Genomic DNA, 20,379 nt, shown 5'->3' with positions numbered 1-20,379 from the left:
GGAAGGGCAGGAGGAGACCCAAGTGTTAGCACATATCTGCACAGAGCACATTTTTGATCTTGACAATGATTTCCCAAGACAGAACTGGGTTTTTTTGCAGTAGTATGCAAAAATAGGGTCTAGCCATTTCTTCTTTGTTTGCTTACTATTACCTCTCAAGACTGTGAAATGAAGACAAAGGTCTAAATTGCTTTTGATGGGTCCAGGGGTAGCAACAGCCTTTGAATAACTGAACATAGTTTGTTTAGCTTTTTGAAAAAATAAGGTGAAATATTGAAGTGCTATTAGCTTATTATTAAATAATTTTATTTTAATGATGTTTTTTTCTCATTAATTTGAAACTGATATCTCAAATCCAGGTTTTGAGTGGGATAAAACATATCTCAGCCTTCTTGAAAACTGTCCCTCCAGTATTTCTTCCCCCTTCTCTAGCCCTCCTGCAGATAACTGCACCCCTACATGTGGAATTGTGAGTGCAAGGGTTTCTGTTTCACTTAAATAGCCAGTTTTGCTATATCTGTGCATGCCAGTGAGTATTTGAAGTCCACAGCCATAGATGCTTCAAAGGCTTCTGTGTTACTGGCTTTACTTTTCATCTCTCAGCCCTTTATAAGAGTGCTCAAAGTGTTCATTTCCAAAGCTTTGTTCTTCATCCAGTTAAATGGTTGAAGTAGCTGCTTGCTTTTCGAAGGTTATGTGCCATGTGTCCAGCCTGGAGCCCCTTGCTGGTACATATGTTAGCCCTGATTGTGTTAAATATTAAGGACAAAATTTTTGCAGTGTATGTAGTGGAAAAAGCTGTCATCTCAAAGCAAGAAAGAAACAAGAATTCTCTTTGTATGCATAGTTTTTATTATTAAACTGTACCAGTAGGTTAAAAGGGCTTCTGCTAGAGATCAAAAGCTTGCTAGCACAGGAGACTGAGCTCTAACCTGCCTCTGCTCCTCTGCAGATGTTTGTCACTGACAAATCCATGCTCTCTTGTAAGCCTCAGTTTCCCTGCTTGCAGAGTAAAACTGGCATTTTCCTTTCTGAGTTAATATCTAATAGTGGACAATTCTCTGGGGAAACATTTATTTTTTGTAAACCCTTTTGTTCAAATCAGACAATTGATGGAATTGCTTAATGGATGGAATTACTCTCCCATTTGCTTTGAGCTGCGATTACATGTGCAGAAGAACAAAAATTACTATGAACAGTATTATTGAATGTAAAATTATGCGTGAGCATCAGAAATGTGAATGTAAAAGTCTGGCCTAGGTATCTAGTGGTTCCTGTAAAATGTCTGTTTTGATTTTCTGTGAATGTATCTCACACAGTGGAAGAAATCAATGTGTTTTCCAGAAATTTACTGAGAGAATAATGATTCACTGTTCATAGGCAAAATTTTGGAGTATTCATGTTTAATATAAATGAAGAAGCTACGAATGGTTGGAGTAAATGGCCTTTCTTGTAAGAGGAACAGAATTTTGACAGAAAGTTTCAGGTTAGCCCGGTTTTAGTCTTATCCCAGTTTCCCCATGTGTGAAACAGAATGGATTTTTCTTAGTGTACAAACCAGAATCACTTGAGATAACAAGACAGGGCGCTTTCCTGATATGTTAGGTTCAGCAAATATGGCCAGACTCTTAGATGGCAGTGTATTGTATTATAAGAAACACAGTACCCAGAGAAGTCTGAAATCCCTTTGAACCCAATGCTGGTGCAATAAGCACCATAGTGTCTCCACTAGCAGGCATAGTGTAGCTAGTTTTCAGAAAAATAAACATATTCATTATCCTTATGGTTCTCTTTACAGAAGGAGGCTTGATGTGGATGGGAAGTCAGTACTGTCGTGAAAACCTTGGATCTTGTACTTAGTACAGAAAATTTCTTCCCTGTCATGTTAAACTATTTACACTTTCTGACTTGGTCATCATGGATTCCAGTGATATAGTCTTTAGAGAATGATGGAAAGAAAAAAAAACAATTCCTTTTAAACAACTCTAACAGTTAGTGTGAGAATTTTTTAAATAGTACTATGTAATACATTAATAAAATAAAACTTCAGTTTTACCTTGTTTTTTAGTTAAAACTGATGGAAATTTTTTGAAATTATCCTCTGTGTCACTGAGAGATCAGAAGAGACGAGGTTTCAAGCTTTTCACCTCTGCAGGATAGAATAACACCAATTTTATGGTATAATTTTTCTGAAAGTGAAGTATTCTTCACTGTGAAAATATATTTTGTCAGCTTGCCATATATGTACCTTTTTATTTAATGTATTGCAGTTATACCTCAAGGCTTTGTTATGCCATTTACTGTGCAATACATATTAAAAAAGACAGTTGCTGTCATTTTCACTGCAAGAATTTGCAATGTTAACATACAACAAAGGACAACTGACAAGGAAGGACTGATAAACAAGGAAGGAAAAGGGCAAGGTCACCGTAAAATATGAATTGTATTCAGTTCCTCAAATAAATATAAAGGCAAAGTATTGCTTTGCCTTTAATTCTGCCTGCATAGACCACTGAATTTGTCTTTGTGTGTAAATAGAAAATTTTCTTATACCAACAAGCCACTCTTTCACCTCTGGTTCAAGGCAGGGCAGGTAACATTTCCTGGGTCTTCCCTATATAGGTATTATGGCAGGAATGTAACATACTCCAGGAAGTCAATTTGAATGCATTTGGCAGAGCAGGGAAGAAGAGCAGTGACAGTGAGGAACTGAGTGCACCACGGACAACTGGCTGGAGACAGGCATGGACAGTGTGCCTGGAAATTATCCGGGCTTTAAAAAGCAGTCTCAGTGTAACAGGATGTAGATGTCTTCAGCTTAGCCTGGCCATAAGCCTGTTTACCTTGCAGGAATCTCCAGGATTGTACAGAAACTTCTGCAAAGAGTTGATGGTATCCATTGATTGCCAGTGCTTAATCGAACATGTCTAGCTTGAAACCCAGGAACAGCTGTAATTTCAGTGACTGTGAACACTCATGTCCTGCAAGGCACTTCATGTAAAAATGTACACAGGTAGTTTATTTTATGGAACTAAATACTGTGAACAGGCATGGCCTTGGGGTGTGGCTTGAGAAGAGAGTTTGGCAGCTGTGCAGGGCCTGTATCCCCACTTCTTGTTTCCATCCTGCCCAGGGGTTGATCCCACTGTCAGTTCCATGGTGTCAAACCAGACGTTTATAGACATTAGCATCATTAAAACACTGAAGAATTTTTTGTGAGTGATACAAGAGGAAAACATAATTTCTCAAAGGACTGTTTGGCTGCAGCAAAGAGGACAGAAGACACAACCAGGGCAGAGTAGATGGGAAAACCTCAAAACGGCATTGCTGTGAAAGCTGGTTTGACATTAAGCCACAACTGCAGGTTATGGTGGTTAGTTCAATGCATCATTTGCCTATTGAGGAAGAATTATAGCTTATATGGAATATATATGAAGTAATTTATTTCCATTTCATGTCAGGAGTTGAGATTTTTCTTAGCAGCCTGCATACTATTTGGGCAATAGGACCTGGCTGCAGAAGGTCTGTGAGATATGATGTGAAATTTGTAATTGATAGAGTCAAAAAGGAATTATTTGCACTTAAAGTTCAGCATTTTACATGTAACTCTAATCCTTATGCTTCTTGCCACCCTTCATTACAAGCAACAGATACAGGATGTGATCAGAAGTAGAACACTAGCCTTGAACAAATCAGAGATTTTTGTCACAGAATTTCTTTTGCAATTCTCTTACTGTTCAAAAGTAAAATGAATTAGACTTCCTTGATCTATGGATTTGCTAGAAAACCTGTATTTCTATTTCGTTGTGTATGACCACTGGAGCCTTCTTCGAGGTTCGTTATGTCTCTCTTTTATAACATCTCTTCTTTTTAAAATTTATTTAAAATTTATTTTTAATTGTATAAAGTAAAAATTGTTCAGGATGTTCCAGCTGAAGTTCTGAAAGCTTCATAATTTGAGATATGAGACTAGCTTTTCACAATGGCTCCTGAAGGCTGTTGAAACCTGTAATTGTAGAAATGATGCATGTGCTTATATTTGCATCCCAAGAAGTTTTTTTTTATTTTAACCCAAATTAATAATATCCCTATTCAGGAAAGCATTGCAGTCCAGGAACGCTGCTTAATTAAGTGCCTTACTTAAGGAGTACTTTGAAATAGCCTGGGTGTTAAGTGAATACTGAAGAATTGTTCTAAGAGTCATCCCAGTTTTTCCAGACACAAGTTTACTTTAGTGGCTTTTTTTCCTACAGAGTTACATAAAATGTCAAGGACTAAAAAGGGACTTTATAATGTATCAAGTGGTCTGAGGCTGCGTCATGCCTTGATTACAGAGGAAAAAAATCTCAACACTGTAAATCAGAGTTTCATTAATAGATTTGGGCCTTTACAGAGATACTTCAGTGGGTTTTTCTATATACCACATTATTTATAAGTATATGAGTTTTATTAATGAATGGATGAAATTTTATTTTGTAAAATATTAAAGGGACAGCCCTATTTACAGTCATATGTGTGCGTTCTCACCTGTGGATACACATGTGCACTTTATTCAACCTCATAAGCTCACATGATAAAGTATTTGTTGGTTTTACTCTTTTCTTCCAGGGGAAGACCCTGAAACAAGAAGAATGAGAACCGTCAAGAACATTGCAGACCTGAGGCAGAATTTGGAAGAAACCATGTCCAGCCTTAGAGGGACCCAGATAAGCCACAGGTATGCTGGTTTTGTGTAGACTACTAAAAACATGCACCATGGGAGAGTTTTAATGAGACACTTGAACGGGAAAATTAGCTATGACACTAAACTGCCTTAGCAACTTGCATGTGACTTTAATATACTATACTGTACTATACTGTACTATACTATACTATACTATACTGTCTTATACAGTCATTCACAAAGACAGTTATGGTTTCATATACATTTACTTAGGAGCCAATAAAATTTATTTTAGGTAATTTTAAAAGTAGATGTTGGGGATGAGATCAAATGCAAGGAAAAATGCAAATGTAAAAATAAATATGTCAGTGGTGGGAAAAAGACACATTGGTGTAGTGTTACAGTTTTCAGCTCTCCAGGTGTTGTTTTTTTCCTCTCTTTCCCTTTTCTTCCCACATGAGCTCCCTTTTAATTTTTTTACGGATAAACCAGCACCTTCTGATTGATCCCTAGGGTTTCTGCTAATTTTGTAACACGCAAAACATGTCTCAAGCATTGCATGCATCTGATTATTTTCAATCACACTAAGTCACACACTCATATGGTGGATTTTCCACCAAAATAGTTTTCCCACAGCACCTTCAATCATATGCACAGATTAGTGTAGCCTCTAGGGTCAATATTATCTTGTTCTAATTTTGGTTAAGATATCAGGTGTTTGGCATCATTCCCAAAGTAGAGGTTATAGAATCATGGAATCATAAAATTGTTTATGTTGGAAAAGACCTATAAGATCACCAAGTCCAACCATTAGCTCAGCACTGCCAAATCCAATAAGAAATAATAAATAAATCGTGTCCCAAAGTGCCACATCTACAAGTCTTGTAGATACTTCCAGTAATGGTGACTCCACCTCTTCCCTTGACAACCTGTTCCAGTCCTTGATGACCCTATCCATGAAGAAACTTCTCCTCATATCTAATCTAAATCTGCCCTGACACAACTTAAGGCTATTTTTTCTTGTCCTATCACCTGTTATCTAGGGGAAGAGGCCAACCAACCCCCATCTGACTGCAACCTCCTTTCAGGTAGTTGTAGAGAGTGATAAGGTCTCCCTGAGCCTCCTTCTCTCCAGACCACTCCCTCAGCCACTCCTCATCAGACTTGTGCTCCAGGCTCTTCACCAGCTTTGTTGCCCTTCTCTGGGCATGTTCCAGCCCCTCAGTGTCTTTCTTGTACCCAGGAGCGCAGAGCTGGACGCAGAATTTGAGGTGTGGCCTCACCAGTGCTGAGTAAAGGGGGGTAACAATTTCCCTGCTCCTGCTGGCCACACCATTGCTGACCCAGGCCAGGATGCCATTGGCCTTCTGGGCCACCTGGGCACTGCTGGCTCATGTTCAGCCACTGTCACCAGCACCCCCAGCTCCTTTATCCCTTGGGCAGTTTCCAGGCACTGTGTCCCCAGCCTGTAGCACTGCATGGGGTTGTTGTGACCCAAGTGCAGGACCCAGCACTCGGCCTTGTTGAACCTCATCCAGTTGGCCTCGGTTCATTGATCCAGCCTGTCCAGATCCCTCTGCAGGGCCTTCCTGACCTCCAGCAGATCAACACTCCTGCCCAACTTTCTGTCATTGGTGAAGTGACTGAGGGTACTCAAGATCCCCTCAGCCAGATCATGGATTAAAGTAGTAAACAGGACTGGTCTCAGTACTGAGGGCATATACAAGCACATGTATGCATATGGTGAAAGCACATGCACACTGAGAATTTTTAAAAACAAATACACTTTCCCCCAGCCTTCACTTTTCTTGATTTCTCAGGAACATAGAAAGCACAGTTCACTGACTTCTCCATTCCATTTGGCAGCACACTGGAGACAACTTTTGACAGCACTGTGACAACTGAGGTGAATGGCAGAAGCATACCAAGCTTATCCAGCCGATCGACCCCTGTGACTTGGAGGCTGGGGCAGGCCAGTCCTCGCCTGCAGGCAGGAGATGCTCCATCCTTGGGTGCTGGTTATCCTCGCAGCAGTGCAAGTCGCTTCATACACACAGACCCTTCTCGATTCATGTACACCACCCCGCTTCGCCGAGCAGCTGTCTCTCGCCTTGGAAATATCTCACAGATTGACATGAGTGAGAAGGGAAGTGGTGATTTGGACATATCCTCTGAAGCTGATGTTGGTGGCTACATGAGTGATGGAGACATTCTTGGGAAGAGCCTGAGGACTGATGACATCAACAGTGGGTAAGCAGCGCTTTTTCCCCATTTGAACGATGCATGATCAGTAGATGTAGAAGGATTTTTCTAAAAGATTTTGGCACACAAGTAGGAGTTGCATTATAGTTGCAGTATTTAAATATAAATACATAAAAAAACCGAAACCTGCTAGTGATACTCTCAGTTTTCTTCAAATTCTGTTCTTCTCCTTTAATATCAAAACGACCTTGCTGTGAACTTTGAGTTCCAATATTACTTACTGGAAATTTTTGGTAGTCCTGTGAACCATCATTTTGTATTGCTTCCTCTGGGATGAGTCTTCTTTTGGTATTTTTATGTTTTGTTTGAGAAGGTAGGTTTGGCATTGGGTGCAGCTGATGAAAAGCAGTTGACAGCACTGACCTCTGTTTCTACTTCAGATATTGTCTAGCATAGTCATTGTAATGGGCCTTTATTACAGATTTTCACCTGTGCATATAATTTGAGCAGCAGCAATATCTTTTCATAAAATACTAGACCAGTTACTCTCTTAGGATATCCAGGAGGAAAAATTACAATTTTTATTTTTGTTTACTCAGTCAATTGGGGTACTCCAATTTGAGGTACTTTGAGGTGCTGCATTCCCTGTGTTTCAATTTCAAAAATTCTTACATCAGTCTAGAAACACAAGTCACTTGAGTCCTGTGTATGTGAGACCTTTTAGAACATCATTAAAAAACGAACAGCCATGTTACAGTTTTACTCAAATTACTATTCAGTGCTGCCATTGGCATCTCAAGGCTTCTTGCTGACTGGTGTGTAATGCCATGTTGAATAGAAGTTCCATAGAGTACCTGGTCATGTCACACCACACTGCTTCACTCCATAATTTTAGAATTCTTGCTGTCAATCTAATCTCTTAGTTTGAAGTATAGCTGTGATTAGAGAATAGTGGGTGATGACAATGAGTATGATACATTTCCTAAAGGCAATTTGAAGTCTGTGATCAAAGCTCTCTCTAGAACAGTGTCTCATCTCAAGCACCATCCAAAGATAGATGTCTAGAAAAAGCATCATTTTAAAAAAAGCATATTCCTGTATCTCCATGGTCTACTTTTTCAGTGATCTGTGTATGGAGTGCTGTTGACAGCATTGTCCACAACACAGCATTAGTGACTGTCAAGTAGGATGCCATATTTATATGTGCTAGAAAAGAGAAAATACATATGGAAAATATGATACTTTAATGTCTGTGGACCTCTTATCTTAAAGGAAATATTAATGCTGCCTTTGACAGATGCCTGGTTTTATTCAAAATAGAATAAGAGAATATTTTGCAGTGCCTCATGAGTTGTATTAATTTGCTTATCACATTAAAGGGTGAATATAGTCATCTTATGTGACTGTTCTTTGCATCTGTAATAAGGATAACTCAATAGATAGTAAGTTGCTCTGTGCTCGGTTAACATTTTTAGGTGTGGTAAATGTTAAAAACAAGTTGATAAGCTCTGAAATTTCAAGATTTACTGAGGCATGTAAAGTCTTATCTCCTCCATGCTTCTTCCATTATCAGTTTAATTACTTTAAACACTTGGGGAAAAGAATGCAGCAGTAATTAGAAATTAGTGTGAGGAGGGCCTGTTGCACTTGTTAAGTCTCTCCTTAGTTATACAGGAAAAAATATGTATATAGTCTGGATTGCATTCAAGCACAGCTAAATTTAATATGCAAGTCTAGAGCTATGGAGTCTACTGGATAATTCAAGGCTAGCTAAATAATCTGTAAAAAAATCTGAATTTTGTCTTTAATAAAAAGTTGAATAGAATATATAAACGTGACTGTAAATTTACCTTTGAAAACAAATATGAAATTACCTTCTCCAAACTCCAGATACTAAGGCTTCAGAAACATTTTTCCAAACTGCCAGCCAAGTGTAACCCATGCATTAAATGCCACAGAGCTATGTTGAAAATAATCAAAGGAACCCTTTGTGTTTTAATGCACTTGGGATTGCTGTCATCCATACTGCCACCCAGGACATGATGCCTTCTCAAACTGGAACTGCCACACAGGGCTCCACTACTGCAGCTTTGCTCTCAAGGTCTGCACCTGTTCAGCCACCCCAAACCATGTGGATGGAGGCTGAGGCAGGTGATCCCAGACTGCTGCATTGGCCCTCAGGTCTCTGTCACAGGTGATTCCTGTGGGAGAGGGCCAACAGAACAGCTGAAGTAGCAGTGGTGTGGGTGTGTGCCTTGGTTTGTGCCCGGGATTCTGTGTAGTTACTGAAGTCAAATGTTTGTGTGCCTGCACACAGACCAAAAGGTGGGTCTGCGTGGCACCATTTCATGGCCCAAGGAGAGCTTGAGTTAAAGACTGAATTGTGACTAAACTGGGATATCACTTTTGCCGTCAACCTAACGCTGGGACTACGCCTATTTCAATGAGTCTGTATTTTACTTTGAGTAGGTTCAATGAGGTCCAGAAATTTTTTTCTGAATATGTATGTTTCTGTGTTCAGTGCCATGTATGTGCATGGTCCTTCACAAATAAATTTATGCTGACTTTGTACATTAAAGTTATCAGAAAATACAAAAGGGAAACAGAAAGAACAAGAGCTTAAAAGGGAAGACAGTTTAACAAAAGGTCCTTTGGGAACATAATGGAGAGGTCTTGGGGATAAGACAGGCTTGTGATGCTGCTCTATTATAAGTGCTAAGACCTCTCAGAGAGACAACCAAACTGTAGGTAGGCATTCCAGAAATTATTGCTGTTACTTTTAATTCATAAACTTTTAGTGGTTCTCTGGTGCGTAAACATCACTATAATCACTGTTTCATTCATTAGACATTCATTATAATATTATAATTTGAGGTGGTGAGAATCAAGTAAAAGGAACATGCATAAAAAATATTGTTAAATATCATTCTAAGGTCTTCAGTTGATATGTCTCTCATATCTGAATAACTGTATTCCAACAGGGACTATGAATTTGGGATCCTAATCTCTTTTTGCCATTTGGATAAATGCTACTTTTTTTTATATATTTATTCTTTTAGCTGGAGTAATGTTTCTTGCATCTGGTACTATTTTTTGGAAAAACCACAGTATTTAAAATGTGCTTTTAAACATACTTGAGGGCTTCAGTCTAAAAATATTTTAGTAAAAGAGCCTGTAAGCCATCACAGAAAAAGGCAAATGATCCCAGAAAACAGGCAGATACCCAATCTCCCTATGCTGGGCACATAGAGTGGGAATATTTAGTATAAGTCTACCATCTAATAAGACAACCTGTACGTTAAACACTTGAATTTCACAGACCATTAACTTTAGAGTGAAATGTTGCCATATGGCTGATTTCCCACTGATTGACCACAAATTTATTTTCAGGTACATGACAGATGGAGGACTCAACCTATATACAAGAAGTCTGAACCGAATACCAGACCTTGCTGCCTCTCGAGACGTCATCCAGAGAGGGGTTCATGATGTAACTGTGGATGCTGACAGGTAACAGTGCTTTGCTAAGTAAAAACCGATCGGAGCTCTATAAATATTTTGCATCCTTCATACTTGCTAAAATATCACATAAGGAATAAGAAGCAAGCTTCTGAGGCTGTGAGGTTTCTGAGCACCCAAAATAGGAGATACCACGAGTGGGGGAAAAAGGCAAAATTCTCACATGGGAAGGAGACTGAGGAAGAACATCTTCTTGTAGACATAAGAGAAAATATTAAGAAGCCTAGACCTTATTTGCAATATGAAATGGGACATGATTTCAGTTGATGAGCAAAGGGTAAATTCACATGGTCTCTAGGCAGTAGCTTGTGTGTGCCTGGTGACATGGTTCAAAACATGCGTTTGGATTTGGCTGGAACTTGAACCACCTGTTTTGCCCTTTCAAGTATCAGAAGAAGGCAGTACTGGCAAGTAGTTGGAAGTGAAAATTTGGGTTCTATCCCATTGTTTATACAGTTTGAAAAACAAACAACTCCATCCTGCCCTTACATATGAGTGTGAGCATTAAAACATGCTCCCACTAGTATGTCTGTTTCTTTTCCCTAAGCTTAAAGTAGATTCATGTTGGTGGCTTGCATCCACATCTGAGAAATAAAAATTCATAACCCAGCTTTTGCAGAGCTTGGAGCTGTCAGCTCTGAGGTTTTGGTCAGACTATCATAGAGATAAGGAACAGCTGTGAAATTTGGCAGTCTAAAATGTTATGGGGTCGATTTGAGTGCCCTCATTTTTAAATCAAGTTTCTTTTAGGAAAAGAAAAAGTATTGAATCACAAAGGGGGAAAAGATTCATGGGGTGGTTCTGGTTTTATAAACCTGGCAAATTAGTTGACGAAGTTTTAGGAGATTTACCTAGGTATGATTTTTAGCTTTTACATTTTCTGATGAAAATATGCCTGTGACATAAGTTGGGAATAGTCTGCATTGGTCAAACAGTGCAAGCAATGCAGCAGGATACAGGACATAACTTTCATCTAGGAAACCAGTTACTTAAAAAAGAAGCTTGATTTAGCTGACATCAGAGCATTTGTTGACCTTGCAGAAAAACCCTATTTTAGATAGAAATTCAAATGAACACAGATAGGTTCTTTGGAATGCAAGCATTGACGTGATGCAAGGACCAGAGAAAGTGTACAGTAGGCGTTTAAGAAAATAATTTGGATAGAACTCAGGCAGTAACAGAAGGAGAAAATGAGAAATGAGATGTGGGCAGGGGGGACTTTTGTGGAGCTCTGTATGTGAGAACAGGAGCCTTATGCTCAAAGTGAGAGAGAGGGTGGAAAATTTAGAGGCTGGCAGTCATGTAATTAGAGAATGTTACTAGTGCCCACGTTTTTGTATGTCTTTTTTCCCTTGGGACTGAAGTCATTAGAACTCTTCCTACCATGCAATATTCACACCCAGGCTTCAAACCACACAGATTTCCCCTAGGGAAGAAAAAGAAAAAAAGATATCCAAAATAAGCATTTTTTTTTTTTACTTTTCCTTAGTATCCCTCAAGCTCTAGATGCCACTCAAACACTGGATGCTTATTTGTCTTAATGTAGATATTTGTTTGTTCTGTACAGTGTGCAGGTATACGCATATTTTGCAGTCTATCATCTACAAATGTGAAGTAGAACTTACTTCAAGTAATGACTGCTTTCCCATAAAGGAAGAAAGCTGGATTCCTATGTTCTTCTAGACCCTCTAAATGAGGTTTCATGGAACATACTATGTTAATATTTACTTAAAGGATTTTCATGATGCACAGGCATGAGGTATTTAAATTATGGCTATTCAGACAATACTGGCGTTCCCTGACCTTTCAGTATTTTCTTTTTATAAACTTAATCATTCTTCGTGGGCATAGCATGGAGGTTTTTTATATATAAGTGTATGTTACTCCTTGAAAAAGCAAAAGTTGTTTAGGAAGTGTAAAATGCAAATATTTATAGGAGTTCCGATGATAATAAAGCACATGCTTACCAATATTGGTCGCCAAAAAACCTAAGGTAGGTAGAAAAAAAATGTTTATGGTGATCTTCAAGAATATGTGCCACATTTATGAAGTGAAATCAGGAAGAAAAAGAAATAGGAATTTGCTGAGACTTTGGCTAGGTACATTTCGATCCTTAACAGTGTGGGTACGTAAGATTTTGTCTTTTCTCACATAGCCTTTTTCAACTTTTTTTGTTTACTCTGAACAAAAAATTATAGGGTTTATGCCACAGCTTCAATATAAGAAGTTTGACACTTGCCACTCCTGTGAAAGAGAATTATTCTCCTCATTGTCATCCCTGTGAAGGACATGCATTTTCTCTGCGGGATCATTACTATAAACCTTTTACATAATTGGCATGATCTGCCCTTGCCTTTCTGTTGTAAAGGGCTCTGCTGGCATCTCCTTTCAGGCAGAAAATAAATGATATGCCACAAATATCTGATTTACATTAGCAAGCAGGAGAGAAGTTTTGGTGTTCTGTCCATTACTAGAGGCAGCAACTTCTGCTGACAGCAATCCCTTGTTCATGGAAATTCAACCTGGATTTTCTCTGACAACTTAAGTTGTAGCTTCTGCTTATATTTTAAAACTTTTTCGCTTTGTGAGCTGGCAGTACAATATTCTTTAGCGATACGGACTGATATCTCTAAGGGGAATTCTGTTTCTGGTAAATTTATACTTTCAGACTGATTCTCATTTCCTGGATCATGTAAAAAAACAAGCAGGTCCCCAGTGTGATGACACTAAATTGGTTCAGATAGCACCTCTATTTCCACATCTTGCCAAAAGCAAAGGATTGAAATGCTGGAAACCTAGCCTGAGAGAGCTCATCCCCATAATTACATTAAATTAGTCTTTGAACAACAACATAAAAGTTAAATTCACACAGTAAGCCAAGGTTTAAGTGTTACTTGCATACTGCTCTATAAACCACATTGGTGTAGAAAGTAGTACAGCAAACTTGCTTGTTCTGGGAAAGGAATTATAAAGGCTGAAAGGACACTGACAGCATCAGATGTCAACAGTTGTTTCATTGGGTGTTTTTTGGGGGGGATTTCTTTGGTTTTTGTTTGGTTGGTTTTTTGTTTTGTTTGTTTGTTTTTTAATTTGTAATATTTTTTCTTTAAATAAATGCCTATTCCTTCCAATTTACCTTGCTTCAGTTAGCACAAGAAATTAATCAGAGAGGAAGATGGTTTTTCTGCATTGGATATAACATGAGATATGGCTAAGAGAATTCTCAGTGGTATTACATTACATTTCATTTATTGTCCTGTCTACTTCCTCTATGCTCTAGCATTTTCCTCTTGGGACTTGTAGAGGGAGTATTTGAGGAACATTCTTGGAGTTCAAAGCCTTTTTCAAAGTAAGATGAGCCAAAAGAGATTAGCTATAAGCACACAAAATGAATTATGTTCTTCGGAAGAATAAGGTTTGTTGCAATGTAAGTTGTAATGTTTCCAAACCAGCCCGTGGTGTTCCTGAAAACTGTTAAGGAAGTTTAAAGTAAGCCCTATTAGAAGGGAATATAGCTCCACTGAGTTCAAACTCTGTCCTTCCACTCCCTGTACCTTCAGAATTTAGGGCAGTGTGTCATAAGCCACGATTTTCTACACCTTCATCAGTCAGCATAGGTTGTACTACCACTTTCCCCTCATATCCATTGAATGCAGTATTCTTTCTTTTTTACCTTTTCTTTGGATGAAACCCAAAGCTTTAAAGTTTATGCTGCTTAGTGTGCTTCTATCATGACCCACTTCAGCTGCTTTGCTGTTGCATTGAATCTGAGGCCCCATAATGCAGAGTTCTTATGCATAAGGAGTCCCCCAAATGCTTCCACCATCTGCCACATGTGCAGAAGATTTGGCAGTTATCTCAGAATAGCTCAGGCTGGCCTGTTTGTTTTCAGCCAAACCATAATCACCATAATACATTATTAATTATAATAAAATAATTCCAGATTTTGCCTGTAGTATATTAGCTAACTTCCTGCATGAACAGCTATAAGTCTTCTTCTGCTGTTTGTCTGAGTAGATGAGCCTTGAGTTGGAATATTGTTCTTTTGAAAAAGGAACTTTTCCAGAGTTCAATAGGCATTGAACTGGGAGCTCTATTTTGTAGGGTTGGTCATATCAGAAAAGGCTGAGACATCATGAGCAGTAACCTGAAATCCAGATGGAATACAATGCCTGTTCTCATACAGTTCTAGAAGAACACTGACATTTCTGCTGTCATTTGGAATTTTCCTTATTGGGATGTTGCTAAATGGAGGGACATACTTTACGTTTTGCCTTTCTAACCAGGTGATCCTGTGTGTTTCATCACTGTACTAATACTTTATTTTCTGCTATGTATCTGCAGTTTGGTGTTGATGTGACAATTCTGCTGAGCTGCAACTATTGCCTGTTCAGTTTGCTGCTTCTGGTTGCAGAGCAGGATTTACTATGGATCAAGGCAATGTTTATGCCACACTGTATGAACAGTATTCACTGCGTGCACACATTCAGTCCTCTACCCTTTCCTTTGTCTGACAACATTTCAGGTCTCTCCAACACTGGGTACCTGTGGCCATGGCAATAAATGCAAATATCCATCCCACAGATATGAAATAATAAAAAATAAAACACAGAAACAAATATACCTTCTTCTTGCAGTCTAAGGTTTTCTTGGGCAAAACTGAGTTTTGCTGTAAAACTTTACTGTGTAGGGAGACTCCTGTCTTTGCATCTGCCTTCACCACTCGGTATGCCTGTGACTGTTACTCTGTCCACAATGTAAACAGTCATTGTAGACCTTAAAGTCAGCTCATTGTAGGCCTTACAGTCAGCATGGTTCATATAGTGTGATCTGCTATCATTTTCCTGATTGTGATTTTATTATATTAGTAAGTTCTTAGGGTATTGGAAAAAAATTAAATATCTATACCTCACTGTTTTTGCAGTTACTATTCAAATACCTACAGAAGCCGTAATTATAGAATCACTCTTGTGAAGCAATTTAAATTTTAAAGTGTTTTTACTATTATTGTTCTCTTCTATGCTTTTAATCTTCTCTAATTTCTTTTCACAGCTGTTGCTGTTAACATTTCCCACCATTTACTTTTTTATTATTCTCAAATGATCCTGCATTTTCACAGTCTCTGGTGTAAATCCTTCCTCATCTTGGCATCTGCTAGGCTATCAAGAAAGTTACTAGCTAGAAGTATCTATTTCAATGTGTATCTGGGCTTTTATTGCTTCTGCAAAGTATGGATGCTAAATTTAAGTACCTGAAGCATAAATATGTGTGTATCCATGCATGAAGAGCAAATAATAGTGTCAAAAGGAGCACTCCTGCAGTTTAGGCTCATTATGTTGTTAAGTATTCAGAATTCTTTCAGGATGAATTCCTTATTTTCGAAAGCATAATGAGAAATTAATTTTTCAGTAATACAATTTTGTACAGCATTATTAATTTAGAAATAATGTTATTTGAATTAGTATGATTTGTTTCTGGTCATGCTTTCAAAAGTCAGGAGTTGGACAACATAAAATAGGCAAAGCAACTTGACTTTGATCTAATTTTGTGAAGTTCACCCTTCCTTACTTGCTTTAAACATCTACAGTAATTGCCCACAGAACCAAAAACCAAAAAATGGAAACATTTACCAGCTGTGTGGTTTTAGGTTCAGATACTATATTAATATCAGTGGCATAAACAAACTGCATTGTTAGCATGCTGTCATTAGTATGTTAAACTGTCATGATCCTGCAACATCATGTCTGCAGACACATTTTTTTGCACCCAGCTTACATAAGAAAATCACACAGAAAAGGCAAATGTGAATGGCAGATGTTTACCTTAAAACAAGACCAGGTTGCAAATGGTAAATTAAGTTTTCTCTTTTTAAAATTTTTATTAAGCGGAAGTACGAGGGACAGCTAGTTTCCATTTAGATTAAAAACAGAAATAAGTATTTAAAGTGTTGCAGGAATACAAGTGCATTCTCATGTGATACTAAATGACCTGAGCATGTAGTTTGCTGTAGGTTCATTGAACCAAAGGCTGTCTCTTTACAGATGACATGTATTATGTTCTCATAAATGTACTTTTTTAAAGTGGATGGTGTGGAGCTAGGTATTAATGACAAGCACTCTGTTGGCATTTCTTCTTATTTAAAAATTTGGTTTAATACTTTAAAATTATTTGAAGTGAGGCAGGACTTTATCTTTTATTTACAGATTTCTAATACTTCAGGCAAAATGGAGATGGTCTATTTTGATTGCAATCTACTTCTGAAGAGAGTGTCAATGTATTTAATAAAAGCTTTCCAAGACTCAGCTTACAGTTTCAGCAGCAGCCGCAACATTTTGGTCCACCTCTGTACTTCATTGTTACAGCAAAAACCACTCTACTGCCTCTTTGTGTTAAAATAAAACATGGGTAGTATGATTTAAATCATTAACCAAAATACTCCAGGATCAAATATAAAATTCAAGAACTTGAATCTCCCATGTGCCTACTTGAGTCCTGAAGTCAAGAAACAAATTAATTTCTTTAAAATGTCTTGATTCGTTTGATGGCTGGAGGAAACAAATATTGTCATTTTATTCTCTTGCATGGCTGTTTTTTTAAAAATCGTATTGAAATTTGTAGTAAAAGAGCTGCAATTGATATTGCAGTTCTAACATTAGCAAACACATGGTCTTTTAGACAGAAGCCTCATAAAACTGGATATAGAAATACAACTTTTGATGATTTATTATTGGAGATAAAGCAGCTCATGATTGCTAAGCTGTCTTTTGTTCTAAATTGCCTGAGAGATACTTCTTCTTGGTTAATTTATTTTTTAAAGAACTGTTTTTATAATAGTTGCGTTCCAGACTGAGGAAGTTACATGCTTGTCAAACTAAACATATGAATGATAAGAACATTCCAATTAACCCTTAGATGGAAAGAAATTATTTTGTAACACTATAAAAATCCTTTGCCTTGTATATATTAGGTATTAGTTTACTTAAAATAAAATATGAATTTGGTAACTTCAGCAGACCTCTAAAACAATGAGAAATAGGTGAAAATGGAGAGCCCCATCATGATGGACTTTTTACATTAATGAGGTGTTATGAGAAAGGGATTAAATGAACTGTTGTTTTGTACACCTGCACTTTCTCCTAGTTGACAGGTGGAAGAAATACTCAAGTGAAAGGAAAAATAAATTTAAGTTAAACCAAACATCTAAAGTGCGATTACACTTTGTTGCTCAGGCTGTAGGGCTACTTAGAGTGCACACGAGGAAAATGGAAAGGTTTTGACTCTTTCCTTTGCAATGTGCTGCTCTTGGAGCAAAGCAGTGCAACTCTGTCCTGGGCCTCTGGGAAAGCAGCGATGTTCAGTACATTTTGGAATTGAAACTGCATTGCAAGGTAATTTTATCATTAGTGGTTAAACATAGCTAGAATCCAGATGAAAACTGGTCATGGGTTATCTATGATTAAATAGAATTAAAAGAAGGACATCTCTAAAGCTGTGCAGGTTAAAAAACATGTGAGCCTTTTATTTTCTTTGACAGAGAAGTAGACTTTGAACACTGTAGGCTGGCTAAAGACTGTGTTCAAAGGGAGAGAGCATGAAGGGAAGGCTGGGAAGAATACCATGTAGCTGACAACCTGGCAGCCAGTGAACAGAATACCCTGTGCTGCAGGCTGCCTGCTGCGGAGCACGACATGTGTTAACATTTCCTTTTGGGAAAAAAAAAAATCTCTCCATTTGCTTATATCAACATTTTGCTTATAAATCTTAATGATGTCACCTCTGAGTCTTCTTTTGATGGAGAGAGAAAAAGGCAAGCCTTCCTCATCAATCTGTTTTCCAAGTACTGTTGTGGAGGCCTCCTGCCCCTCCTGAGCCCCTTGTGACAACCTCAGCTCCGTGCAGGGAAATGTTTGGTGCAGCAATATGCTAGGAGTTTGTTTTCTTTTGAAGTTACAGCACTAATCTCATCTGTATCTAATTGTTAAAATATTAAGTCTTCAAAGATTTCCTTTGTAAACAAAAGATTGTCATAACAATTTAAGCAGGATCAGATGTGTAAATTTAAAGAGTGGAACCCTCAATGAATTCTACGGAACTTTTTTTTGCAAAAGGATACAATATACTTATAATTCAAACATGCTTAGTGGACTGAATAATCTAAAATACATTATAATAATCTAAAATACATTAATTTACCTAATTAAATTTACCTTCATAAATAAGCTTTTCATCTCTTACCTATGTGCATTAGCTTTAATTTCTGATGTGCTAAATTTTCCCTTTTGTTCCTTTTGAATGCATTACGCTGTAGTATGTTTCATACTGCAGAATAGAATGTAAAATGGCTGCTAACCCTATCAACTGCTGTGAATGTAAACTTATAAAAACAAAAATTGCTTTAGTGCCATTTAAATACATGTGGAGTGTTGGAAATAATTGCATTGCCCTGGGAAGAGCAATAGCTGTTAGAACAGGTGTTTGTCATTCTTCAAAGTGTTTTATCTAGAAATAAATCTTATTGATATAAGCTAGTGTCTTTTATGTTTAAATACCCAACAGTTTTTGATCAGACACTAGGTATACTGATTTAAAAGTGAAATTAGGATAGTTCAAAAGTATGGGATTTCAACCAGTTTCTGGAAAAGAAACCAGAGTCAGAAAACACTAAGTTATGTATTGCATATCTTCTGAGAGCTTATCAGTGAACAGATTCATACTGATAGCCAGCACATAAAAGCTGAAATTTTTGTGATTCAAACTAGAAATGCACACACAATTTTAATAGCATTGTGAACTTCAGGAACAAGATATGAAGAAGAAAGGTACTTCATTTTTTAAAATCAATCCTAGATCTTTCTCTAAGATATTTATTTGCTGATTTAAATACTAAAGTAGACAAAATAAGTGGTCTGCATCTGAGGTGACTGGAAGACATATAATGCTTTCTTAGAAACCAGAGATCAGTAAAGGTGTGTGATCTTCATGATTCATGAACCACCAGCTGGAACCCCTTATCTCTGTTGACTGTACTAGGAACATCGCTAGACATCTAGCTTTCATTATTTTATTTATTTATTATATTAAGATGAAGCATAATTGTTTTAAAGAATTTGACAAAAAATAAACCTAATGTGTTGGGTTGTTTGGGGATTTTCTGTTTTGTTTTAATATTTTTTTTATTTATTTATTTTAAATAAAATAAATTCTAGTAGAGCCTTGCAGTGAAGTGACAGCCTGTCACCCAGGCATAGTTTCTTAGCAGAAGAAGTTATCTTTCCAGGGTTTTTTGAGTTATTTTCCTAAAATGGAGTCTTTCTCTGTACGTCAAAATTATTGAAGGAGAAATCAGCATGGTTTTTTAAGGCTGAAGAATTATTCTTTTCCCTCTTTGAGTTAAAATCATTCCCCTTCATGAAAAGAGTTGACTCAGAGTGCCACTTATGACCCAAACCTTCTGATGCATAGTAAATAACTGAATTTGCTCTATTTTGCAAGTTTTTTTTCCTTTGTTCAGGACAGAAAGAAATTTGTGATCCCTTCTTTTGTACATCTTTCTTTCTAATCATTTAAATTAATGATACCAGCCATACTCCTGAGAAATGGATTAATATTCAGTGGATAAAGGCAATGCAAAATTACTTAGGAAAAATAATTTTGTGTATGAAAAATAATAGATCTTGACAATGACAATTGCCTTCGAGATAAATTTTGAAGCTTAATATCCTAGATTTTCAACAGCTTTCTCTAAACAGCTTAATTCCAATTAAATTATGCACTTATTTTCTTTTGAAATGCATCTATTGGATTGGAAATGTTGGAAACTTTAAGTTGACTTGGCTTGTTTGTATGTGTCTACTGTCTATTCAGTAAGCCACTGAACTGTTGAGTAGTGGTAAGTGAGCCCCAATAACACTGGATCAATTTCTGCAGCTTTCCAGTGTGGGCAGTAAGAACAACCTACATCACAGAAAATTTATGATAGATAGTTTAATAATTTT

General features: G+C 37.4%; 1 protein-coding gene across 2 annotated transcripts in view; it reads left to right on the top strand.

The window, feature by feature from the left end:
- The window catches only part of LOC131592328 (neuron navigator 3), a 248,044-nt gene that overhangs the window by 136,043 nt on the left and 91,622 nt on the right, over positions 1-20,379 (top strand). For both annotated transcript variants that reach the window (XM_058863752.1, XM_058863751.1), the window contains exons 10-12: positions 4,609-4,717; positions 6,530-6,913; positions 10,256-10,375. In XM_058863752.1, coding sequence (XP_058719735.1) covers positions 4,609-4,717; positions 6,530-6,913; positions 10,256-10,375 — 613 coding nt within the window. The remainder of the gene's footprint in view (positions 1-4,608; positions 4,718-6,529; positions 6,914-10,255; positions 10,376-20,379) is intronic.

The sequence above is a fragment of the Poecile atricapillus genome, chromosome W (genome assembly GCF_030490865.1).
Source record: "Poecile atricapillus isolate bPoeAtr1 chromosome W, bPoeAtr1.hap1, whole genome shotgun sequence".
NCBI classification, from domain to species: domain Eukaryota; kingdom Metazoa; phylum Chordata; class Aves; order Passeriformes; family Paridae; genus Poecile; species Poecile atricapillus.
The sequence above is the reverse complement of the archived record's forward strand: the minus strand, read 5'-3'. Positions and strand labels throughout refer to the sequence as shown.